Here is a 21,401-nt window from a genome sequence, read left to right as displayed (position 1 = left end):
ACGCAAGTTTCTTACTCATTCTTCTTGTGACGAGTCTGTTTTCCAAATGAGTGGTAGAATAAAAAAAAGATATGACTATTCAAAAGTGCTTGTATTGAGTTTATTTGAATAAAGAATATTTCTATTTCTATTTCTAAATGTCAAACTGAAATTGTACATTTCTGGCAATGAACCAGTATTTCGCTCTATTAGCAACCCCTCTAATTAATGACCTTTGACGTGGTCTGAGTCTAAGATAACGAATGAAACGGTCATAGTCTATCATTTATCTAAATAACAGCAGGCAAAGTCACGTGGTCAGTTTTTTTAATGGATGATAATGGAATGGTGCACCCGCCTGCGCTAACGGTTTACGCTGGCGGGGCACCAGTGGAGGATGATAAGATGAGCATGGTCAGGTCAGGCCATAATGACAAATTCAGCAGGAATTTATCACGATGGTTTCCAGGGGGAACCTCGTGGAGGTCAATCTGACATGGTAGTTTGCTATGGGGTAATCAGTCCACATTACTGATAGTCTACTTTCCCAAATGTTACAGTATAAGACCAATCACCAAATTTTTTTTTATGGATGATAATGGTATGATGTCCCTGAATGGGCTAATGGTTTACGCTGGCGGGGCACCAGTGGAAGATGATAAGATGAGCATAAGGTCAGGTCAGTTAGCCTATCGTAACAAATTCAGCAGGAATTTATCACGATAGTTTCCAGGGGAACCACGTGGAGGTCAAACTGACAAGGTACACCATGTCAGTGGGCTAACTGACCTGACCTCATGCTCATCTTATCGTCCTCCACTGGTGCCCCGCCAGCGTAAACTGTTCGCCCAGGCGGGTGTACCATTACATTATTTACTGTTTGCTAGCAACGGGGCCATCAGTCCACATTACTAACAATGCGGACTGTGGAACTCCTTTCCCCCCTCACCTGATATAATAATAATAATAATAATAATCTTTGAAAGTATTTCGAAAGTATATTCATTTGAAAGTATCTCGACCTGGCTCACGAGGTGACCGAAATGTGGGGGGTGATGTCCACCGAAGTCATTCTAATCGTTATGTCGGTGAACGGTCTTATCCCAACCAGTCTGGAACAACATCTCAGACGGTTGGGATTCCGGGGCGGCTCACTCCCGGGAAAGATGCAGAAAGCGGTGCTCTTAGATTCTGCCCGCATTGTACGCCAGTTTCTCTCCCTGGGGCCCTGAACCCCGGCCGACTGTGCTCCTCTCCATCTCCTCTCCTTAAGAGGGGAGATGAGATAAAAAAATCTTTATTCAATACACATTCTAGATAATATCCCTTTCAGTATATATGTGTAGTCCTGGCTTCTGAACTGCATTAGCTATGACTGTTCCTTCCCAATACATGGCTTTTATTATAGAAGGATGAAAATTAATATAACATGTCGATATAATTGTGTGTACACGCAAGTCTGCGTCTGATGGTATATATGATAAAATATTAATTCTTATATTTTATTTAATGTTGTTATTGTCATATTTTTATATATATTTAAGTTTGTTTTGTCAATTTTTATGTTTGTTTTGTTAGTTGAAGTTTAAAACTTAATATGTTATCGTCGTCGTCGATCTCACATTGTATTTTACTGATAAAGGCTATAACAGAATAGCAGAGAGGGTGGACTCACTGCCCCCACCGAGTGACCGTTTTGTCTCATTCATTAGTTTTTAAATTATATTATTCTATGGGCAATAGTTGTATTGTGTAAAAAGTTTCTGTTTGAGACAAATAAATATTATTATTATTATTATATATATAAACAATATTTTACCAATAGATACATATTTAAAAATGATATGATATGTTATGTTATGTTAATATACATAACATATATATATATATATAATAATATATATGACACATAACATACACAAACTAAACACACAAAAGCAAAACCGGGTCGATCCACTAGTGTATAACAAAGAAAAATCTCTCGGTTAATATAGTAGTTAATTAGTTCGGGACTAGACGAAGATGCGTAAAACTAAAAAATATCTCCATCTAGTTATTTTAACCCAGATGAAATACAACATTAATATTTAAGTTCAAACTAACTGTATAGTTAAAATGAGTTGTGGTACCCCAAATCTAGTTTGTTGCATACCGTTTCTAGTCTATTATTCACATAGTTTTATTAACTAGGTTCTTCGTGATAGTAATTCATTGTGTACGTGTTAAATTATATTCCACTATCTATACTAAACTCCTCTTTTTGCCTCGCACAACCACATTGTTATCACCTTCCAGCAATGGTATTTCCGAACCGATACGATATTGAAACCTTCAAGAAAAGAGCTTATTTCTTTTTACAACATCCTTGCAATTCCCCTGGTGTTGCGGGTGCTTATGGGCGACGGTAATCACTTATCATCAGGCGAGCCGCATGATAGTTTGTCTCCTGCGTTATAAAAAAAAAACTTCAAATTCTGTAGTTTCTGCGTGAAAGACTAACAAAAATCCATCCATTCACAAACTTTCTCATACTATTAGCCGACCAGCGCAACTTCATTGCATCATACTTACCCAATTTACATAATATATTTTTAATTTACAGCCTAAGTGTTATTCTGATGTATGAGCTATATTAATGTAAAGTTTCATCAAAATCTGTTGAGTAGTTTTTGCGTGAAAGAGTAATAAACATCTATTTATGAATCCATACTTATAAACTTTCGCGTAAATAACCTTCGACAATTAACACAGCTTCATCTATTCCACGGTAAGCAGAGCTTGTGTTATGGGTACTAGACAACTGATATAAATACTCAGATTTTTTTGTGAATACATACATAATATACACAGAAAACACCCAGATCGATACAAACAATCATAAATACAAATGTTTGCACCGTGCGAGAAATCGAACCTGCGACCATCGGATGTAAAGCGGTGTTCTACACCACTAAACCACCAAGGTCGTCAATAATATTAGTAATATTTATAAATATATGAACCGTTATGACTATTATACCAGATGAGGTAGACAGAAGCATTGGTAATTCGACGTCCTAGTGATTATGATACTTCCATTGATACTGTGGACTTTAAAAGCTGGTAAAATAGTTTAAAAAATCTGCTAATATTTAATAAAAACAATCTTATTCCATAAAACTGACATAGGCACGTGACACCTCTAGTGTTTGAGGCGTCCATAGGTGACCGTTTACCACATCAGATGGGCCGTATGCTTGTTTGCCACCATCGTAATATAAAAAAATAAACAGTAAAACCTGAACAGATAATAATAATCTCAGGACAATTCACACAGCGCCATCTAGGCCCAAGTTAAGCTAGATAAAGCTTATGTTGGGGCGTGAGTGGGGCAATCTCCTCGTATGTTCCTGCCATTGGGAGGCTTCCCCATCCTCGTGGATATGTCCGCGGGGAACGGTGGCCGAGCTGGTTTGGTTCTGGTACGCCCTGGGCGGGATAGTAGTTCCTTCGGGATATTGCCGCCTGGGGTTGCGGTTGATTGCCAGCTCGATCCCGTGACCCTGGCACTTTGGAGGAGGAATATCGTGGGGTTTTTGGTGAGTAGGAGTCTCACAGTACCCGTCCGTCCAACTCCTGAGACGACCGGGTCTACATGAAAGATTTTCCCCACAAAAAAAAAAATAAAAAAAAAAGATAAACCTTGTGTTATGTGTACTTAGATAACTGATACATATACATGGATTTTGGTATAGATAGACAGATAGATAAATTCTTTATTCACAATTACAAACACATAACACATGAGATACAGAAAAAACACGAATTAATAAAAGAAATGTAGGTGACTTTATGTGCCGCAAAAGTGAAAAGGTAGCCAACTCAGCATAATGCTACAGATAACTCTGCAGCGCTGATATTCTGTTGGCTCCTTACTTATACTATACTTATTACTAAAAAAAATACATAAATATTAAACATCGAGCTCATTGTCAAAATATATAAAGTATGAATAAACTGTAAATTATGTTATTAAACTACTTATACTACATAAATACTATAACAAGGATTACACATATACTGATATGGTGAAAGGCACCGCGAGACTGATGATGACGAAAATGATGGAAGATAATGCTTGCGGACTAAGTTGGGTAATAAAGGTCCGCAGATACGGGACCTCTTAAGGGATTAAAGTAATTTGTTCAATTAGAAGATGTTTTTTTAGTTGTTTTTTTAAATTATCTTAAGTTTTTATAGTGCGAATGAGAGGAGGCAAGTTATTCCAAAACTTGGAGGAGGAGGACAACATATATCTGAAACTGGTATGGATGCGGATAGAAATAATATTAAACAATTAACACAGCGGCAACATAGAAACAATTATACTCATCAAAAGAAACGTTTGTACCATGCGAGGAATCGAACCCGCGACTATCAGAAGTAAGGCGCTGTACTAAACCGCTAGACCAACGACTCGTAATTTTATATGTGGTAATAAGTATCTAGATATTCGAAAAATTGAAAATGTTTTTTTAAGGGACGGAGTATAGTCGATTCCAACCTCAATTGAGAAATTAAATTGAGACAAACTCAATTAGGGTTGCCAACTTTTTTTGACAAAAGAAACGTATAGAGTGGTTTGTATAGGAAAAAAATAAAGTATTAGAAAAAAAAGGATTTATCAAATTCCATGTTTTATTGCTTTAAAAACGTATTTTGTGTGCTTTTAATACTAGAGCTGTGACAAATGTTACAACTCACAATTGACATCTAACATTTGGTTCAGTAATTATAAATCGTTAAGTATCCATAATTTATTTATTTATTTATTTATTCTTTTGCATACAAGAATGTATACATGGCGGACTTAATGCCTGATGGCATTCTCTACCAGTCAACAGTCGCGTTGATCAGGGATAATAGTAAGGCGGTGCAATTTAACAATTAATATATAAAGAAAACAAATATGTATAAATACAGAAAAATAATATTATATGCAAATATATAAACATACTAATATACCCGTACAAAATACATATACAATTACATAAAAATTATTATATATATTATACAATTAATTATTATACAAGTACATAATGAGTATTTTGTTTTGCGCATCACAGTAAAGGTCGAAAATGAAGTATTTTTGCATACTTTATTTGTATGTAAAAGTATAAAGTTTACCAAAAATAAAGTAGGATATGTTATTAGAAAATGGTTGGCAACCCTAGACTCAATATTAAATTATGTTAAACAGATGGTTCATTAGAGTACGGTGGCTGGAGTACGCCTTCTATTATATTTTAGGGTTTCTTTCAGAAATCTTCGTAAAACCGTTGTACAATAAAATAAACATTACAATGATATGAATATATGTACATTCAAATTCAAATTAAAGAATCATTTACTCATTGTAAGCGACGCAATACATATGTATAAATTCAAATTCAAAAATCATTTATACATGTAGGACATTTTAGCCGCTTATGAACGTTACTTGTACGAGACATAAAAACTTCTTTGTATTTATTTTAAACTAGCTGTTCCCGCGACTTCGTCCGCGTGGAATTTAACTTTATTTTTCTAAAATAAAAGAATATTTCTTAAATAAAAATTAGGCTAAGTTACTCCTTATTACTTCAATATCAACCAATAAATATCTGCCAATAAAAGCCCCGTCAAAATCGGTCCAGCCATTTCAGAGAGCCAGAACACCCGAGTATACATCTATACATACAAATAAACTTGAAGTGTCTGTAATATTTAAATAACGGTTATTTACTACATGCATATGATTCCAAATACCGCGGCCAAAGCTAGTATACTTATAAAATGTATTTAAGTGCAATAAAGAGTTTGATTATTCTAGCTTAACTTTCTGAATGAGCGGTAGATCAAAGGAACAATAACTATGACTATTCCAAAGTACTTTAATTAAGTTTATTTGAATAAAGTATTTCTATTCTATTCTATACATGTAGATATTTAATTTTCATAATCGACGACCTCGGTGGTCCAGCGGTCTACACCGCTTTACGACCGATGGTCGCGGGTTCGATTCCTCGCACGGCACAAACATTTGTATTCACGAGTATGATTGTTTGTATCGGTCTGGGTGTTTTCTATATATAATATGTATGTATTTACAAAAAAAAAATATCTATGTATTTGTATCAGTTATCTAGTACCCATAACACAAGCTTTAGCTAGCTTAACTTGGGTCTAGATGGCGCTGTGTGAATTGTCCTGAGATTTTTATTATTATTATTATTATAATAAACGAGATGCAGATCAGAGTAGGTAATAAAAACTTAATATCCGAGAATTCAAAGGTAGGGTAGTTAAAATGAATTACATCTTTTAATTTAATTACAAAGTATTACACTTTTAGTATCAAGTCAAGGCCTGAGAATAATTAATGATAGTTTTTAAATGCCTACTAAAGAAGATTTATAATGACACAGAAGAACTCATTGTGCTAGTATTCTAGTATTTAATTTAAATTTTTTAATAATATAATATAATTAAAATATATATATGTTTAAAATATAAATCTGATATATAATATAATCCTCTTAGTTTAATATAAATTAATAAATACATAAATAACCCTGGACAATTAACACAACGCCATCTAGTCCCACGGTAAACTGGTATTACTGGTACTAGACTACTGATATACATACTTTTTTGTATAAATACATACATAATATACATAGAAAACACCCAGATCGATAAAAACAATCATACATATGAATTTAATTTATATATACTTGCACCGTGCGAGGAATCCAACCCGCGACTATGGGATGTAAAATGGTGTGGTAAACCGCTAAACCACAGAGACCGTCAATCAATAGATACATACTCGAATATAATGGGTATTTACACGATAATATAATCAAACAATTTTATTAAAAACCAATTGAGCCGATGCAAGACTTCCATCTTGACTAAATAAAGAAACAATATTTAATAATATATTATTAAATATTATATTATTAATATATATTGGTTTATAAACCAAATAAGGCAAAGGAAAAGTTTTCATCATTCTAGCTTCAAAAATTACGAATTCCCATATAAACTTGCACACCCTATTTTATTTTACACCCTCAAAGTTAATCTTTTTACGAACGTTGAATGTCATATATAATTACCTAATCAACATCCTAAAAAAGTTTCAAGCTTCTAGCTTTAAAAATGACGGTACATCCATACAACCCTTCATCATCCCTTTCAACCCCTAACAACCCTTTTTTTACATTAAAAAGTAGCCTTTGTCCTTTCTCAAGGTCTGGATTATCTGTGTATTAAATTTCATTTAAATTGGTTCAGTAGTTTTGGTGTGAAAACCAGACGGACAGAGTTACTTTCGCAGTTTTAATATTTGTAAGGATAAATAAATTTCAAGATTTATTAGAGACTAGCTTTTGCCCGTGGCTTCGCTCGCGTTAATTTATCCCTTTAGGGGTGGAATATATCAAAATCCTTTCGTAGGAGATGCCTACGTCATAGTAGCTTTATGCATGCGAAATCTTAGCCCGATCGGTTTAAAATTGACAAAGTTTCATACAAACTTTCATCCCCTATTTTATCCCCTTGGGGGTAGAATTAATCAAAATCCTTTCTTAGCGGATGCTTACGGCTTAATATCTACCTGCATGCCAAATTTCAGCCCGATCCGTCCAGTGGTCTGGGCTGTGCGTTAATAGATCACTATGTCAGTCAGTCACCTTTGAGTTATATATATTTAGATTATATGAGTTTTTTTATTTATTATACCACGTATGTGGGAAACAAGCATACGGCCCATCTGATGGTAAACTCTTATGAGTAGTATTTAATCTATTGGCCGGGAGATAAACAGATAAATAAATCTTTGTTAATACGAAAAAAGGACCAAAACTGCTTGAATGAAACCAAGTGTGAAAGATTACACGTGTGTTTATGTACGTTAAAAATGCTTTTGTTGCTTTGTATTGAAAGCTTACTATTATGTACATAGTCCAATATAATGTAAATGTGATATGTATGTCGCATATATATTTATGTCCATGTTTAAAAACTATTATTACAGATTTTGTTTTCCAATTCCAAAGTGCTTCCAATTCGCTATCTTATATATACAATTATCGTGTATGTGTCAAAAACAAACTCTGAAGAGTTTGAATGTTTTTATTATTATATTTATATTTAATAGTAGTATAGATAATACTAGCTACTCGCCTCAGCTTCACACGGGGGTACATGTATCATATATATAACCCTTCCTATTGGATCACTCTGTCTATTATAGAAACCGCTTCAATATCCATTGCGTAGTTTTAAAGATTTAAGCATACACAGAGACAGCGACTTATACTATGTAGAGAGTAATGATATGATATAATTTCGTGAAGACATAAACCAGTTGGATAGGGATATCTAAGGATATTCCAAGCTTAACCAATTTGGTGGTACACTGTGGAGTCACTGTTTCTGTATTTCAGTCACGCGTCACGTCAAAGACAGAGGTCTAGGGGCGGGCGGTGACCGGAAAATCTCCTCCGATCTGTAACCAGAGAATTATGTCTTTATCAAGACGTGGAAAAGGTCTGGTTGCGGATTTTGTTTTTTTTTTCATTACATAGAGACAAAAGAACTTGCAACACACTTGAAGGTCAGTGATTACCGTCAAAGACAGACGTCTAGGGGCGGGCGGTGACCGGAAAATCTCCTCCGATCTGTAACCAGAGAATTATGACTTTATCAAGACGTGGAAACGGTCTGGTTGCGGATTTTGTTTTTTTTTTCCATTACATAGAGACAAAAGAAATTGCAACACACTTGAGGGTAAGTGATTACCGTCAAAGACAGACGTCTAAGGGCGGGCGGTGACCGGAAAATCTCCTCCGATCTGTAACTACAGAATTATGATTTTATCAAGACGTAGAAATGGTCTGGTTGCGGATTTTGTTTTTTTTTTTATTACGTAGAGACAAAAGAACTTGCAACACACTTGAGGGTAAGTGATTACCGTCAAAGACAGACGTCTAGGGGCGGGCGGTGACCGGAAAATCTCCTCCGATCTGTAACTACAGAATTATGATTTTATCAAGACGTAGAAATGGTCTGGTTGCGGATTTAGTTTTTTTTTTATTACGTAGAGACAAAAGAACTTGCAACACACTTGAGGGTAAGTGATTACCGTCAAAGACAGACGTCTAGGGGCGGGCGGTGACCGGAAAATCTCCTCCGATCTGTAACTAGAGAATTATGACTTTATCAAGACGTGGAAACGGTCTGGTTGCGGATTTTGTTTTTTTTTGTATTGTTTCGGTGTCACCAGAACTTGCAACGCACTTGAGGGTAAGTGATTACCGTCAAAGACAGACGTCTAAGGGCGGGCGGTGACCGGAAAATCTCCTCCGATCTGTAACTACAGAATTATGATTTTATCAAGACGTAGAAATGGTCTGGTTGCGGATTTAGTTTTTTTTTTATACGTAGGGGGCAGAAGAACTTGCAACACACTTGAAGGTCAGTGATTACCGTCAAAGACAGACGTCTAGGGGCGGGCGGTGACCGGAAAACCTCCTCTGATCCGTAACCACAGAATTATGATTTCAGCAAGACGTGCAAACGGTCTGGTTGCGGATTTTGTTTTTTTTTTTATTGTTTAGGTGGCAAAAGAACTTGCAACGCATTTGGAGGTAAGTGATTACCGTCAAAGACAGATGTCTAGGGGCGGGCGGTGACCGGAAAATCTCCTCCGATCTGTAACCAGAGAATTATGACTTTATCAAGACGTGGAAACGGTCTGGTTGCGGATTTAGTTTTTTTTATTACGTAGGGGACAGAAGAACTTGCAACACACTTGAAGGTCAGTGATTACCGTCAAAGACAGACGTCTAGGGGCGGGCGGTGACCGGAAAATCTCCTCCGATCTGTAACTACAGAATTATGATTTTATCAAGACGTGGAAATGGTCTGGTTGCGGATTTAGTTATTTTTTTTTTATTGCATAGACAAAAGAACTTGCAACACGCTTAAAAGTAAGTAATTGAGTACCGAAAACACTAGAGTGAAAATTAATTTAAAGGGTGAAATACAAGAATCCCGCCTTAGGGCGAAAATTTTATTTCAATTTCATGTAGGATTAAAAAATGTCAACTGAAATGTTAAATCTTCTTCCTGACACGATGTCAACTGTTCACAATGACTGGGCTCTGATGGAGTAATCTGGGATGATATGGGACAGTCGACAATAATTCTTTATATTCACACTACCTGTTCCCGCGACTTCGTCCGCGTGGAATTTAACTTTATTTTATAAACTATTTTGTTCGTCTTAATTTATTCGTTCCATTAGGTACTGATAGGTTCAAACTAATATATTTACATCCTGCATCATCCCTTATTTTATCGCAATGGGGGTTGAATTTATCAAAATCCTATTTAAGCGAAAGTCTTCATCATAATAGCTCCAATCTTTCAGTTCAGTCAGTCGAAAATCTAAGAGATACGGCTTGTTAAATCACAGCCGTATCTAGACATATATGTGATCTGTGGTAAACTATGGTTTAAAAAACTAGTTTACTGTCTCAAGGATAATCAGTCAACGCAAGTACCGTCACCATGACACTGCATTTAACGTTTCAATATAGCTGAAATTTGAAAATGTCTTCAGTATTCTGTTATCTGGACAATTTACACAGCGCCATCTAGTACCAAGCTAAGAATAGTTTATATTATCTGTACCTAGTAGTAGTGGAGTGTCTGTTTGTAATATTGAATTAATCCTTTTTACTACATGCACAAAAATTAATATAAATACCGTACATATACCAATATAACAATTTTTATCTGTCTGTCTGTCTATTTATTCTGGCTAATCACTGAAATGACTGGTTCGATTTTAACGCGACTTTTTTTGGCAGGTAGCTGATATCACAAGGAGTAACGTAGGCTATTTTTATTTTAGAAAAATAAAGTTGAATTCCACGCGGAAGAAGTCGCGGGAATAGCTAGTATAATATATAATGATAGGATGAGGGGATTGTACCATGGTACCATGTTAGATCTACTTACACGCCATATATTTGACATTATTTTAGTTTTTGTTAATTTCATTCTTAGAGACGCCTTATCACTTTCCTCCGCTAGCTGTTGTAACATTGTTTGTAAGCTTTCCGGAGTGAAAATAAAAGAAAGTCATATGCAAAACGCAGGCTGTGATACTTCCAATATATTTTTATCTCATTTGGTACATACAAACAATTTTTGAATCAACAATCACTCTATTCTCCCAAAATTGAATTTAAAAATGAATCTGCATTATTGTAAACATGTACAACATTTATTTGAAAAGAAGAAGCTGAGTTTCTTGTCAGGTCTAATCTCGAAATCATTCCGAACTGACGGTAGATTTGACATATCACAAGAGTCTGTAAGACTTACATGAATAAAGATATTTTGAATTTGAATTTATATAGGTATATGTCTATTGGACGGCGCGCATGTGGAAACACTTTTAAGAAATAAAAAAACAAATCACATATCATAAGAGTCTGTAAGACCTACATGAATAAAGATATTTTGAATTTGAATTTATATAGGTATCTGTCTATTGGACGCCGCGCATGTGTAAACACTTTTATGAAATAAAAAAAATAATCACATATCATAAGAGTCTGTAAGACCTACATGAATAAAGATATTTTGAATTTGAATTTATATAGGTATCTATTGGACGCCGCCCGTGTGTAAACACTTTTATGAAATAAAAAAAAATAAAGCAAATCGATTTAACAACAAAGTACAGTAGCAGATAAAATTTAATTAGCCGTAAAATGTTATTTCTGCAATATCTAATTGAAAACCTCTGTATTAAAAATAATCTACGATGTCTTGTGTAAGAGATAATAATAACTGGCAGTCGTAAAAATGTCGGGGCGAAACAATTTTGTCAGGGCAGGCGTTTTTACTTATTTTTTAACACAATATCACCAGAATTATGGTAATTTCGGGACATTCCCCCTTTATGGCTTTGGAAAAAGTTGATCCGGTAAGTGGCCGACTCTGTTCAACGAATATAATTACAGTTCTAATGTTTCTAGTTATGTTCACGCTATGTGATGGAGGTCTAAAGGGTGGATCGTTTAGAAAAAGTCAATAGGTCTTTTATGGGAATAGGTATAAAAATTTACAATAAGATACCAAAGGATATGTTGGAATTACCATTAAATAAATTCAAAACATCTGTTAAATCATATTTACTGAGCAAGGCCTATTACTCACTAAACGATTACTTGAATGACGAGCGTGCATGGCAATAGTTTTCATGTTCGGGATTTTCATTTAATGTTAGACATAGACACCTACATATATAAATGCATTGTAAATAAACTGGATTTAAAAAAAAAAGTAATTCAATTGAGTTTCTTGCCAGTTCTTCTCAATTGGATCTATATACCGAACTGGACGGTAGGGAAAAAAAATTATAATGTAAAACTTGACGTTCATAAGCGGCTAAAATGTTCTACATGAATAAATGATTTTTGAATTTTGAATTTAGAATTTTGGATAGAGGTATAGTACGTTAAAAAATAGTTGATCAATCATTTCTTCTCATTGAAAGATTATTTTATATGCAAAATAGATGACGTTATATGAATTGTTATTGTTAATATTATAATAATCTTCATTACATAACCTGATCTTAATTAATATGAATATTAAAAAGTTTTTTTTAATTGTCGAATGTAGTTATATAAACGTATTTATTTAAAACAAACTCAAATTTAAACACTTCTGTATAGTCATACAGTCATATGTAGAATATTGCAATGTTTAATTTGTTTTAATTGTAATAAATAAAATATTTAGAATATATTATACGCAGACTTTAATAATGACGCCATGGAATATTCGAGAAGCAAAGCAAGCGAAGCAAAATTGTATATAAAATAACATGGATGTTCTGTGCCTGACGTTACAAATTTGAATTTTTATAATTTTATTTTTAAATATATTAAATGGCTATTTGCGATCTCTTAACACATACTTTTCTTTTAATTGTAATAAATAAAATATTTTGAATATATTATACGCAGACTTTAATAATGACGCCATGGAATATTCGAGAAGCAAAGCAAGCGAAGCAAAATTGTATATAAAATAACATGGATGTTCTGTGCCTGACGTTACAAATTTGAATTTTTATAATTTTATTTTTAAATATATTAAATGGCTATTTGCGATCTCGAACACATACTTTTTTTTTAATTGTAATAAATAAAATATTTAGAATATATTATACGCAGACTTTAATAATGACGCCATGGAATATTCGAGAAGCAAAGCAAGCGAAGCAAAATTGTATATAAAATAACATCGATATTCTGTGCCTGACGTTACAAATTTGAATTTTTATAATTTTATTTTTAAATATATTAAATGGCTATTTGCGATCTCGAACACATACTTTTCTTTTAATTGTAATAAATAAAATATTTAGAATATATTATACGCAGACTTTAATAATGACGCCATGGAATATTCGAGAAGCAAAGCAAGCGAAGCAAAATTGTATATAAAATAACATGGATGTTCTGTGCCTGACGTTACAAATTTGAATTTTTATAATATTATCTTTAAATATATTAAATGGCTATTTGCGATCTCGAACACATACTTTTCTTTTAATTGTAATAAATAAAATATTTAGAATATATTATACGCAGACTTTAATAATGACGCCATGGAATATTCGAGAAGCAAAGCAAGCGAAGCAAAATTGTATATAAAATAACATCGATGTTCTGTGCCTGACGTTACAAATTTGAATTTTTATAATTTTATTTTTAAATATATTAAATGGCTATTTGCGATCTCGAACACATACTTTTCTTTTAATTGTAATAAATAAAATATTTAGAATATATTATATGCAGACCTTAATAATGACGCCATGGAATATTCGAGAAGCAAAGCAAGCGAAGCAAAATTGTATATAAAATAACATGGATGTTCTGTGCCTGACGTTACAAATTTGAATTTTTATAATTTTATTTTTAAATATATTAAATGGCTATTTGCGATCTCGAACACATACTTTTTTTTTAATTGTAATAAATAAAATATTTTTAATATATTATACGCAGATTTTAATAATGACGCCACGGAATGTTCTAGAAGGAGTATCGGAACAGTATTGGAATTATTGTTGTGAGTAATAAGTGCTGCTGAACTGTGAGTACATTATACCTACTTAATTATAGAAGAATACAGATTTATTATAATTATTAATTAATACAAGTACGAAATTTATACTACATAAAATTATTTTATTGGATCCGTTAAACATATTGGTCCTTCGAGCCGGATTATCAATATGTTTAACGGATCCAATAAAATAATTTTATGTAGTATAAATTTCGTACTTGTATTAATTAATAATTATAATAAATCTGTATTCTTCTATAATTAAGTAGGTATAATGTACTCACAGTTCAGCAGCACTTATTACTCACAACAATAATTCCAATACTGTTCCGATATCTTTACGGCACAATTACAATGGCGTCGCTATTTACTCTTTACAAAAAAGGTTTACTTTTGTCGTCAGTCCTCGATACTCCGACTCGTAGGACCAATATGTTTAACGGATCCAATAAAATAATACCACTTCCTTTCATCCACTAGTGTTTAATATTAATTAATTTACAAAATAAAAAATGAATTATTAATACGCCATGTTATGGTATCAAACTTTTGTTACAATAATTTTCAAATTTCGAATTTCGAATCATTGCGTAAATAAAAAATTAAAATATACTTAGATGGCCAAGGAGGTTTTATATTCATACTTAATCATACCGCCCACCAAGGACAATATGGCAATATTATCCTTAATTCCGCCCACCATGAGTATATATGGGACCATAACTACATAACAATAATATAATGTAACTTGGAATTATGTTAAATTATCATAAAATATCTTAACAATAGCTAAACAAATAACAATAAAAGTTACAAGTAGTTCAAATCAAAAAGTTTTAGTACACTTATTTAAGACAGTTAAACTATATTACAATATTTATTTAGTCAATGGTAGGAAACAAAGTTTTGAGACAGTCCTTTTTATTATATTATTTTTACATCGTAAACTGACTACTCGAGTAATACCGTCCAATCCAGGATGCTTTTGAACAACAATACCATAAAGCCATTTTGCAGGAGGAAGATCACTCTCCATTACTAACACAATATCACCTATTGAAGGTTCTGGTGTCTTATGAATCCATTTGTAGCGATGATGAAACTGAGTTAAATATTCACGAGACCATCGTCTCCAGAAATCTTGAACTAATCTCTGAGTAAATTGCCATCTTTTTAACATAGTAATTGATGATTTTTCATAATTAGCATCTGCAGGAAGCAACAAAGGCTCCATTACTAAGAAATGTCCAGGTGTTAGCGGCATCGGATCTTCTATGTTATTAGTAATTTGAGAGATTGGTCTAGAATTGAGGCATGCCTCAATTTGTGTCAGGACAGTGGCCATCTCTTCATATGTCAGTGTTGTGTTGCCGATAATTCTTCTTAAATGATGTTTTGTAGACCTTACTCCTGATTCCCATAACCCTCCAAAGTGAGGGGTATGCGGAAGGATAAAGTGCCAATTGGTTCCATTGTTGGCCAATGCATTTGCAATTTCACTTGTCATAGATGACATTTCCTTGCCATACAGTGTCTTTAGTTCCCGTGATGCCCCAACAAAATTCGTACCATTATCGCTCCACACATCAGCACAATGACCGCGACGAGACACAAAACGTTTGAAAGCAGCTAGAAATCCTTCTGTCGATAAATCGCTCACTGCTTCCAAGTGTATTGCTCTAGTAGACATACATATAAATAAGCATATGTAGCCCTTATAAGAACGATGTCCTCTACCTTTAGAAACACGAAGATTGATTGGACCCGCATAATCTACACCACTTTGATAAAAAGCACGATTGACTGCAGTACGACTTGATGGTAATTGTCCCATGAAAGGATTTTTAATTCGACTTGAAAATCTCACACAACGTACACATTTATGAACATACTGTTTAATTAATCTTTTGGCACCCATAATCCAGAATTTTGAGCGTAAATAATTGAGCATCAACTGAGGACCTCCGTGTAAAGTTTTTTCATGAGTATCTCTCAACAATAATTCGGTAAAATGCGATTTTTGTGGTATAATGTAAGGATGTTTTATATCTTCACTAATCTTAGTACACTGCAACCGACCTCCTACTCTTAAAATTCCTTCTGAATCAATCCATGGACTCAAAGAGGTAAGTACACTTTTTTTATTAATCTTTCCCTTTTCTTTCAGATTTTTCAATTCATCGTAAAGGTAAGTCTCCTGAATTATTTTTATGCATGTTTTTAAACTAATTTCCTTTTCAGTTCTTGATATAAATTCTATTAACACATTTTGTTTACGACAACGATATAAAAATCTTCTACATAGTGCAACAACACGCAACAATCTATTCAATGAAGAAAATCGCAGTATCATTTCATTTTCAACTCTGTTTTCATTTTTATTTGTACAAATATGTGTTAAATGTGTTTTCATCTTCTTTTCTTCTAAATTAGTTTCTCCTACAGGTCTATCAAAATTTATAATTTTATCTTTTAGCCAAGAGGGACCATATTTCCACAGACCTTGATTTTCTAAATCCATCACACCACGAGATGCGCAATCAGCAGGATTATACTTTGAACTAACATGAGCCCATTGACTTGGTTCCAATGAAGTGATTATCTCTGATACACGATTCGCTACAAATGTTTTCCACCTAGTAGGTCTGCTATTAAGCCATGCTAGTACGATGGTTGAATCCGTCCAAGCATATGTGTTTGTCTTATTTAACTTCATAATCTCTGCTACTTCAATTAGTAGACGTGTTAGAAGCACTGCTCCACACAATTCTAAACGCGGAATAGAAATTTGTTTTAAGGGCGCTACTTTGGTTTTTGATGCAATTAACATAACTTTTATTTCACCTTGTCTATTGACTACACGCAGGTATACTACAGCTGCATATGCTTCATTGGATGCGTCGCAGAAACCATGCAGTTCTTGAAGTAGATCATCGCTGTGAGTGTTAATCCATCGTTCAAACTTAATGTCGGTAAGTTTGTGTAGATTTTCTCTGTACAATAGCCACTCATTTAACAGGTGTGTAGGTAATTCATCATCCCAGTTTATACCAGAAAGCCATAATTTTTGAATAAATATTTTTGCTCTGATAACCACTGGAGCTAACCATCCAAGTGGATCAAAAATACGAGAGATGTCAGATATAACATTTCTTTTGGTTACTGGTATCTTCATTTGAGGTAACTGTACAACATATTCGAATTCATCACTACTTCGATTCCAAGTAAGGCCAAGAATTTTCATTATACTATCTACATTTAACTGTATATTTCCTTTCAAAGCTATATTTTCTTCACTAATTTCTTTCAATAATTCTTCACTGTTACTACTCCATTTCTGTAATTCAAATCCTCCTCGCTGTAATAATTCATTCATCTGCTTATAGATTTGTTTGCCTTCTTCGACAGATTCACAACCAGTTAGCATATCATCCATATAAAAATGATTTAGAACTCTTTCTGTAGCTAGAGGATAATTAGCGCCATCATCATATGCTACTTGATGTAAACATCGAACAGCAAGATAAGGTGCGCATGCTGTACCAAAAGTTACTCGTAGTAGTTTTAGATGCTTTAAATCACTTTCCGGATCATCGCGCCAGACTAAACGTTGAAAATTAGTGTGTTTTTTCTCCACCTTTATTTGTCTATACATTTTTACTATGTCAGATACAAGACATATTGGATAATAACGCCAACGCATTAAGAGATGACGCAATTCTGGCTGAAGAGTTGGCCCAATTAATAAATCTTGATTTAATGAGATGCCATTGGTACCAGGACAACTCGCATCGAAGACAACTCTTACCTTTGTGGTAGTTCTATTTTCCCGCACTACTGCTTGGTGTGGTAAATAGACTGCTTCAGGATCGTTATATTGATCTATAGGTATTTCCTCCATATGTCCTAACTCTATATATTCTGATATAACATCAGCATATTTCATTTTTAAATCAGAATCTCTCAGTAATCTTTTTTCCAGATACAAAAACCTTTTTATTGCTATATCTTTAGAATTTCCATATTTACAACTAGGATCATCACTACGGAAAGGCAGATTTACTATGTATCTACCTGAATCATCGCGCTTCGTAGTGTTTGTAAATATCTCCTCACATTTCTTATCTTCGTCAGTTAAATGCTTGTTTGAATCTAAACAAGTATCAGCTTCTAATTCCCAAAATCTCTTTAATAACTCATCTTCATTTACATGAGAAATGTGCATACTTATTGGATTTTTTGTCATTGATGAACCTATATTTACAGAGCCAGAAATTATCCAGCCAAGCGAAGTTCGCTGAGCCATAGGTACACCTGGAGGTCCTTTAATTACACCATCTAACAAAATCTGACTGTAAACATCAGCTCCAAGAAGAATGTCGATTTTGTTTGGTTTCCGAAATGATGGATCTGCTAGTTCTATGTTTGAGAACTCCGACCATAAATCTACAATAATTTGCTTTTCAGGAAGGAATGAAGTTACTTTACTCAAAACAAAAGCCTGTACTTTAAATGTAAAGTTGGAATCAAGAAGTGACTGTAGTGTAACCGAAACCATAGACTTAGAGGTCAACGAATGACCTTGATCACTCCCTAATCCTGTAATAATGCTTTTGTGTGGTACCTTCCTTATATTAAGCAATTGTACTGCAGATTCTGTAATAAAACTAGCTTGAGAACCTGGATCTATTAAACACCGAAGTGTGATACCATTACCTGATTTCGACTGTGCGCTTACTAATGCTGTTGCAAGTAATACTTGACAGTTTGAGGTCGAAAAACAGGCTGTGACACTAGTGGCTTCATCTTGAGACGATGATGATGTGGACGCGTGTGCTACGACGTCTTGTTCAACCGATTGATTAGCAATACCTGTAGTGTCGGTTGAATTATGATTGGTAATATTTTTTGGATGTAGCAACGAATGATGCTTCCGCCTGCATAAACGACAACGAGAAATCTGACGACATGCAAATACCGAGTGCCCTAAACCTAAACAATTAAAACATAAACCCTGAGATTGAACGAAATTACGTCTAGTATCTGTTTCATCATTAGAGAACTTTTTACAATGTGACAAACGATGATTTTCAGAACAGTAAGGACAAATAAGTGTGGCTGTATGATATACTTTAGGATTACTATGAACAATATTACTCTTATGTACTACATTGGACTTAGACAATTTTGGATCTATAAACTCAAATGCTCTAAATCTAGTTTCTATGAAGGCTTGAAATTGTTTCAAAGTAGGTAACTCTTCAGAGAACTCGCTGATTTTTAACTCCCATTGTTTCCGAGATTCTCCGTCTAGTTTTTGGCATAATATATAAATTACAAGCACATCCCATGTACTAGTGTCTATACCCAAATTGTTAAGACCATGAAGACATTCATTAGTAGTGTCTAGCAACTCTTTTAATGCACTGGCTGACTCAGTACCGATGATTTTCTGACTCATAAATCGTTTCATAATACAGTTCGATAAATATTTTTTGTTGTTATATCTTCTCTCCAACTGTTCCCAACAATTTTTATAATTATCATGCGTGATCGGTACATGTCGAAGCAGTTGCTCAGCTTCCCCAATTAATAATCCCTTTAGGTAGTGTAATTTTTGTACTTCATCTAAACGTTTATTGTTGTGTACTAAAGATATAAAGAGGTCTTTGAAGCTAAACCATTCAGAATACTTGCCCGAAAATGGTAAAATAGAAATTTTAGGTAAATTAAAACTACAATCAATATCTTTACTGTCATTATTTTGTCCGGAACAACTTGCATTTTCAATACTATTCTGCTTTAATTTACTCAAACATTCTTTTAGTAGAAATTTATACTCTATATACAACTCTTCAGTGGACTCATAGATGCTATTACTGACATAAGAGCTAGAATTTAAAACTTTTGTGTCTGTACTTTCAATAAGTTGTATATGTTTTGAAGTAAAAGTTTGCCATAATTCTTCTAAAGCTTCTAATCTAGTGTTAATATAATCCAAAGAACGAAGTCTCTCCTTTGGTGACTTTTTAAAATTAGACTTTGCTTTGTTAATTCTCTCATTTAAATCAAGTTGTACTTTTATATATGAATCCATTGCAAATGTAAGAAAGTCACAAAATAATTTTATGTAGTATAAATTTCGTACTTGTATTAATTAATAATTATAATAAATCTGTATTCTTCTATAATTAAGTAGGTATAATGTACTCACAGTTCAGCAGCACTTATTACTCACAACAATAATTCCAATACTGTTCCGATATCTTTACGGCACAATTACAATGGCGTCGCTATTTACTCTTTACAAAAAAGGTTTACTTTTGTCGTCAGTCCTCGATACTCCGACTCGTAGGACCAATATGTTTAACGGATCCAATAAAATAATACCACTTCCTTTCATCCACTAGTGTTTAATATTAATTAATTTACAAAATAAAAAATGAATTATTAATACGCCATGTTATGGTATCAAACTTTTGTTACAATAATTTTCAAATTTCGAATTTCGAATCATTGCGTAAATAAAAATTAAAATATACTTAGATGGCCAAGGAGGTTTTATATTCATACTTAATCAAGGAGTGCAAAATTGTATATAAAATAACATGGATGTTCTGTGCCTGACGTTACAAATTTGAATTTTTATAATTTTATTTTTAAATATATTAAATGGCTATTTGCGATCTCGAACACATACTTTTTTTTTAATCTACATCTCATTCGGAAAGCTGTCTCATCACAAGAAGAATGATCATGATGATCAAGAACGAGCATGACACTTATGTGTTGATTTTTAAATAATCGTAACTTTACATTTTTAAGTTGTAATACGTGAATACAAACTACCAACTAGCACTCATTTATTATAGGCAAAATATTGAATACACAATCAACTGGTTCCAATTATTCATTAGTTAACTAAACACAGTTCAGAAATTGAAGAAATATGAACATTCTCGTGTTATCAAAACAATGTTTGTAGACAGAACACTTCAGCAATTTAATGGGAAATTGAGAATTTCTTCTTTAGCGATTAAATGAACGTCTCTTTCCACTAAATGATTCATTTTGTGAAATAATAGAACCAGAATGGAATCATATAGATTCATTTAACATTATCGTACTCTTCAGTCATACTCGTGAACGGGTGCTGCTTGTGGGGACTGGTCTGTTTGGGTTACGAACTTAGACTATTTGATTTTGCAATAGCATATGCTGGTGGTTACTCT

General features: G+C 33.5%; 1 protein-coding gene across 1 annotated transcript in view; it reads right to left on the bottom strand.

Annotated features, from left to right (window-relative positions):
• Positions 1-20,266, bottom strand: part of LOC131841105 (uncharacterized) — a 30,377-nt gene extending 10,111 nt beyond the window's left edge. The window contains exon 1 of the mRNA XM_059189355.1: positions 15,136-20,266. Coding sequence (XP_059045338.1) covers positions 15,136-20,266 — 5,131 coding nt within the window. The remainder of the gene's footprint in view (positions 1-15,135) is intronic.
• Between the last annotated feature and the right edge of the window lie 1,135 nt (positions 20,267-21,401).

Source organism: Achroia grisella, unplaced genomic scaffold (assembly GCF_030625045.1).
Source record: "Achroia grisella isolate CSIRO2021 unplaced genomic scaffold, CSIRO_AGI_Agris_v1 utg1063, whole genome shotgun sequence".
NCBI classification, from domain to species: Eukaryota; Metazoa; Arthropoda; class Insecta; order Lepidoptera; family Pyralidae; genus Achroia; species Achroia grisella.
Note: the sequence above shows the minus strand (reverse complement) of the source record. Positions and strands in the feature narration are given on the sequence as shown.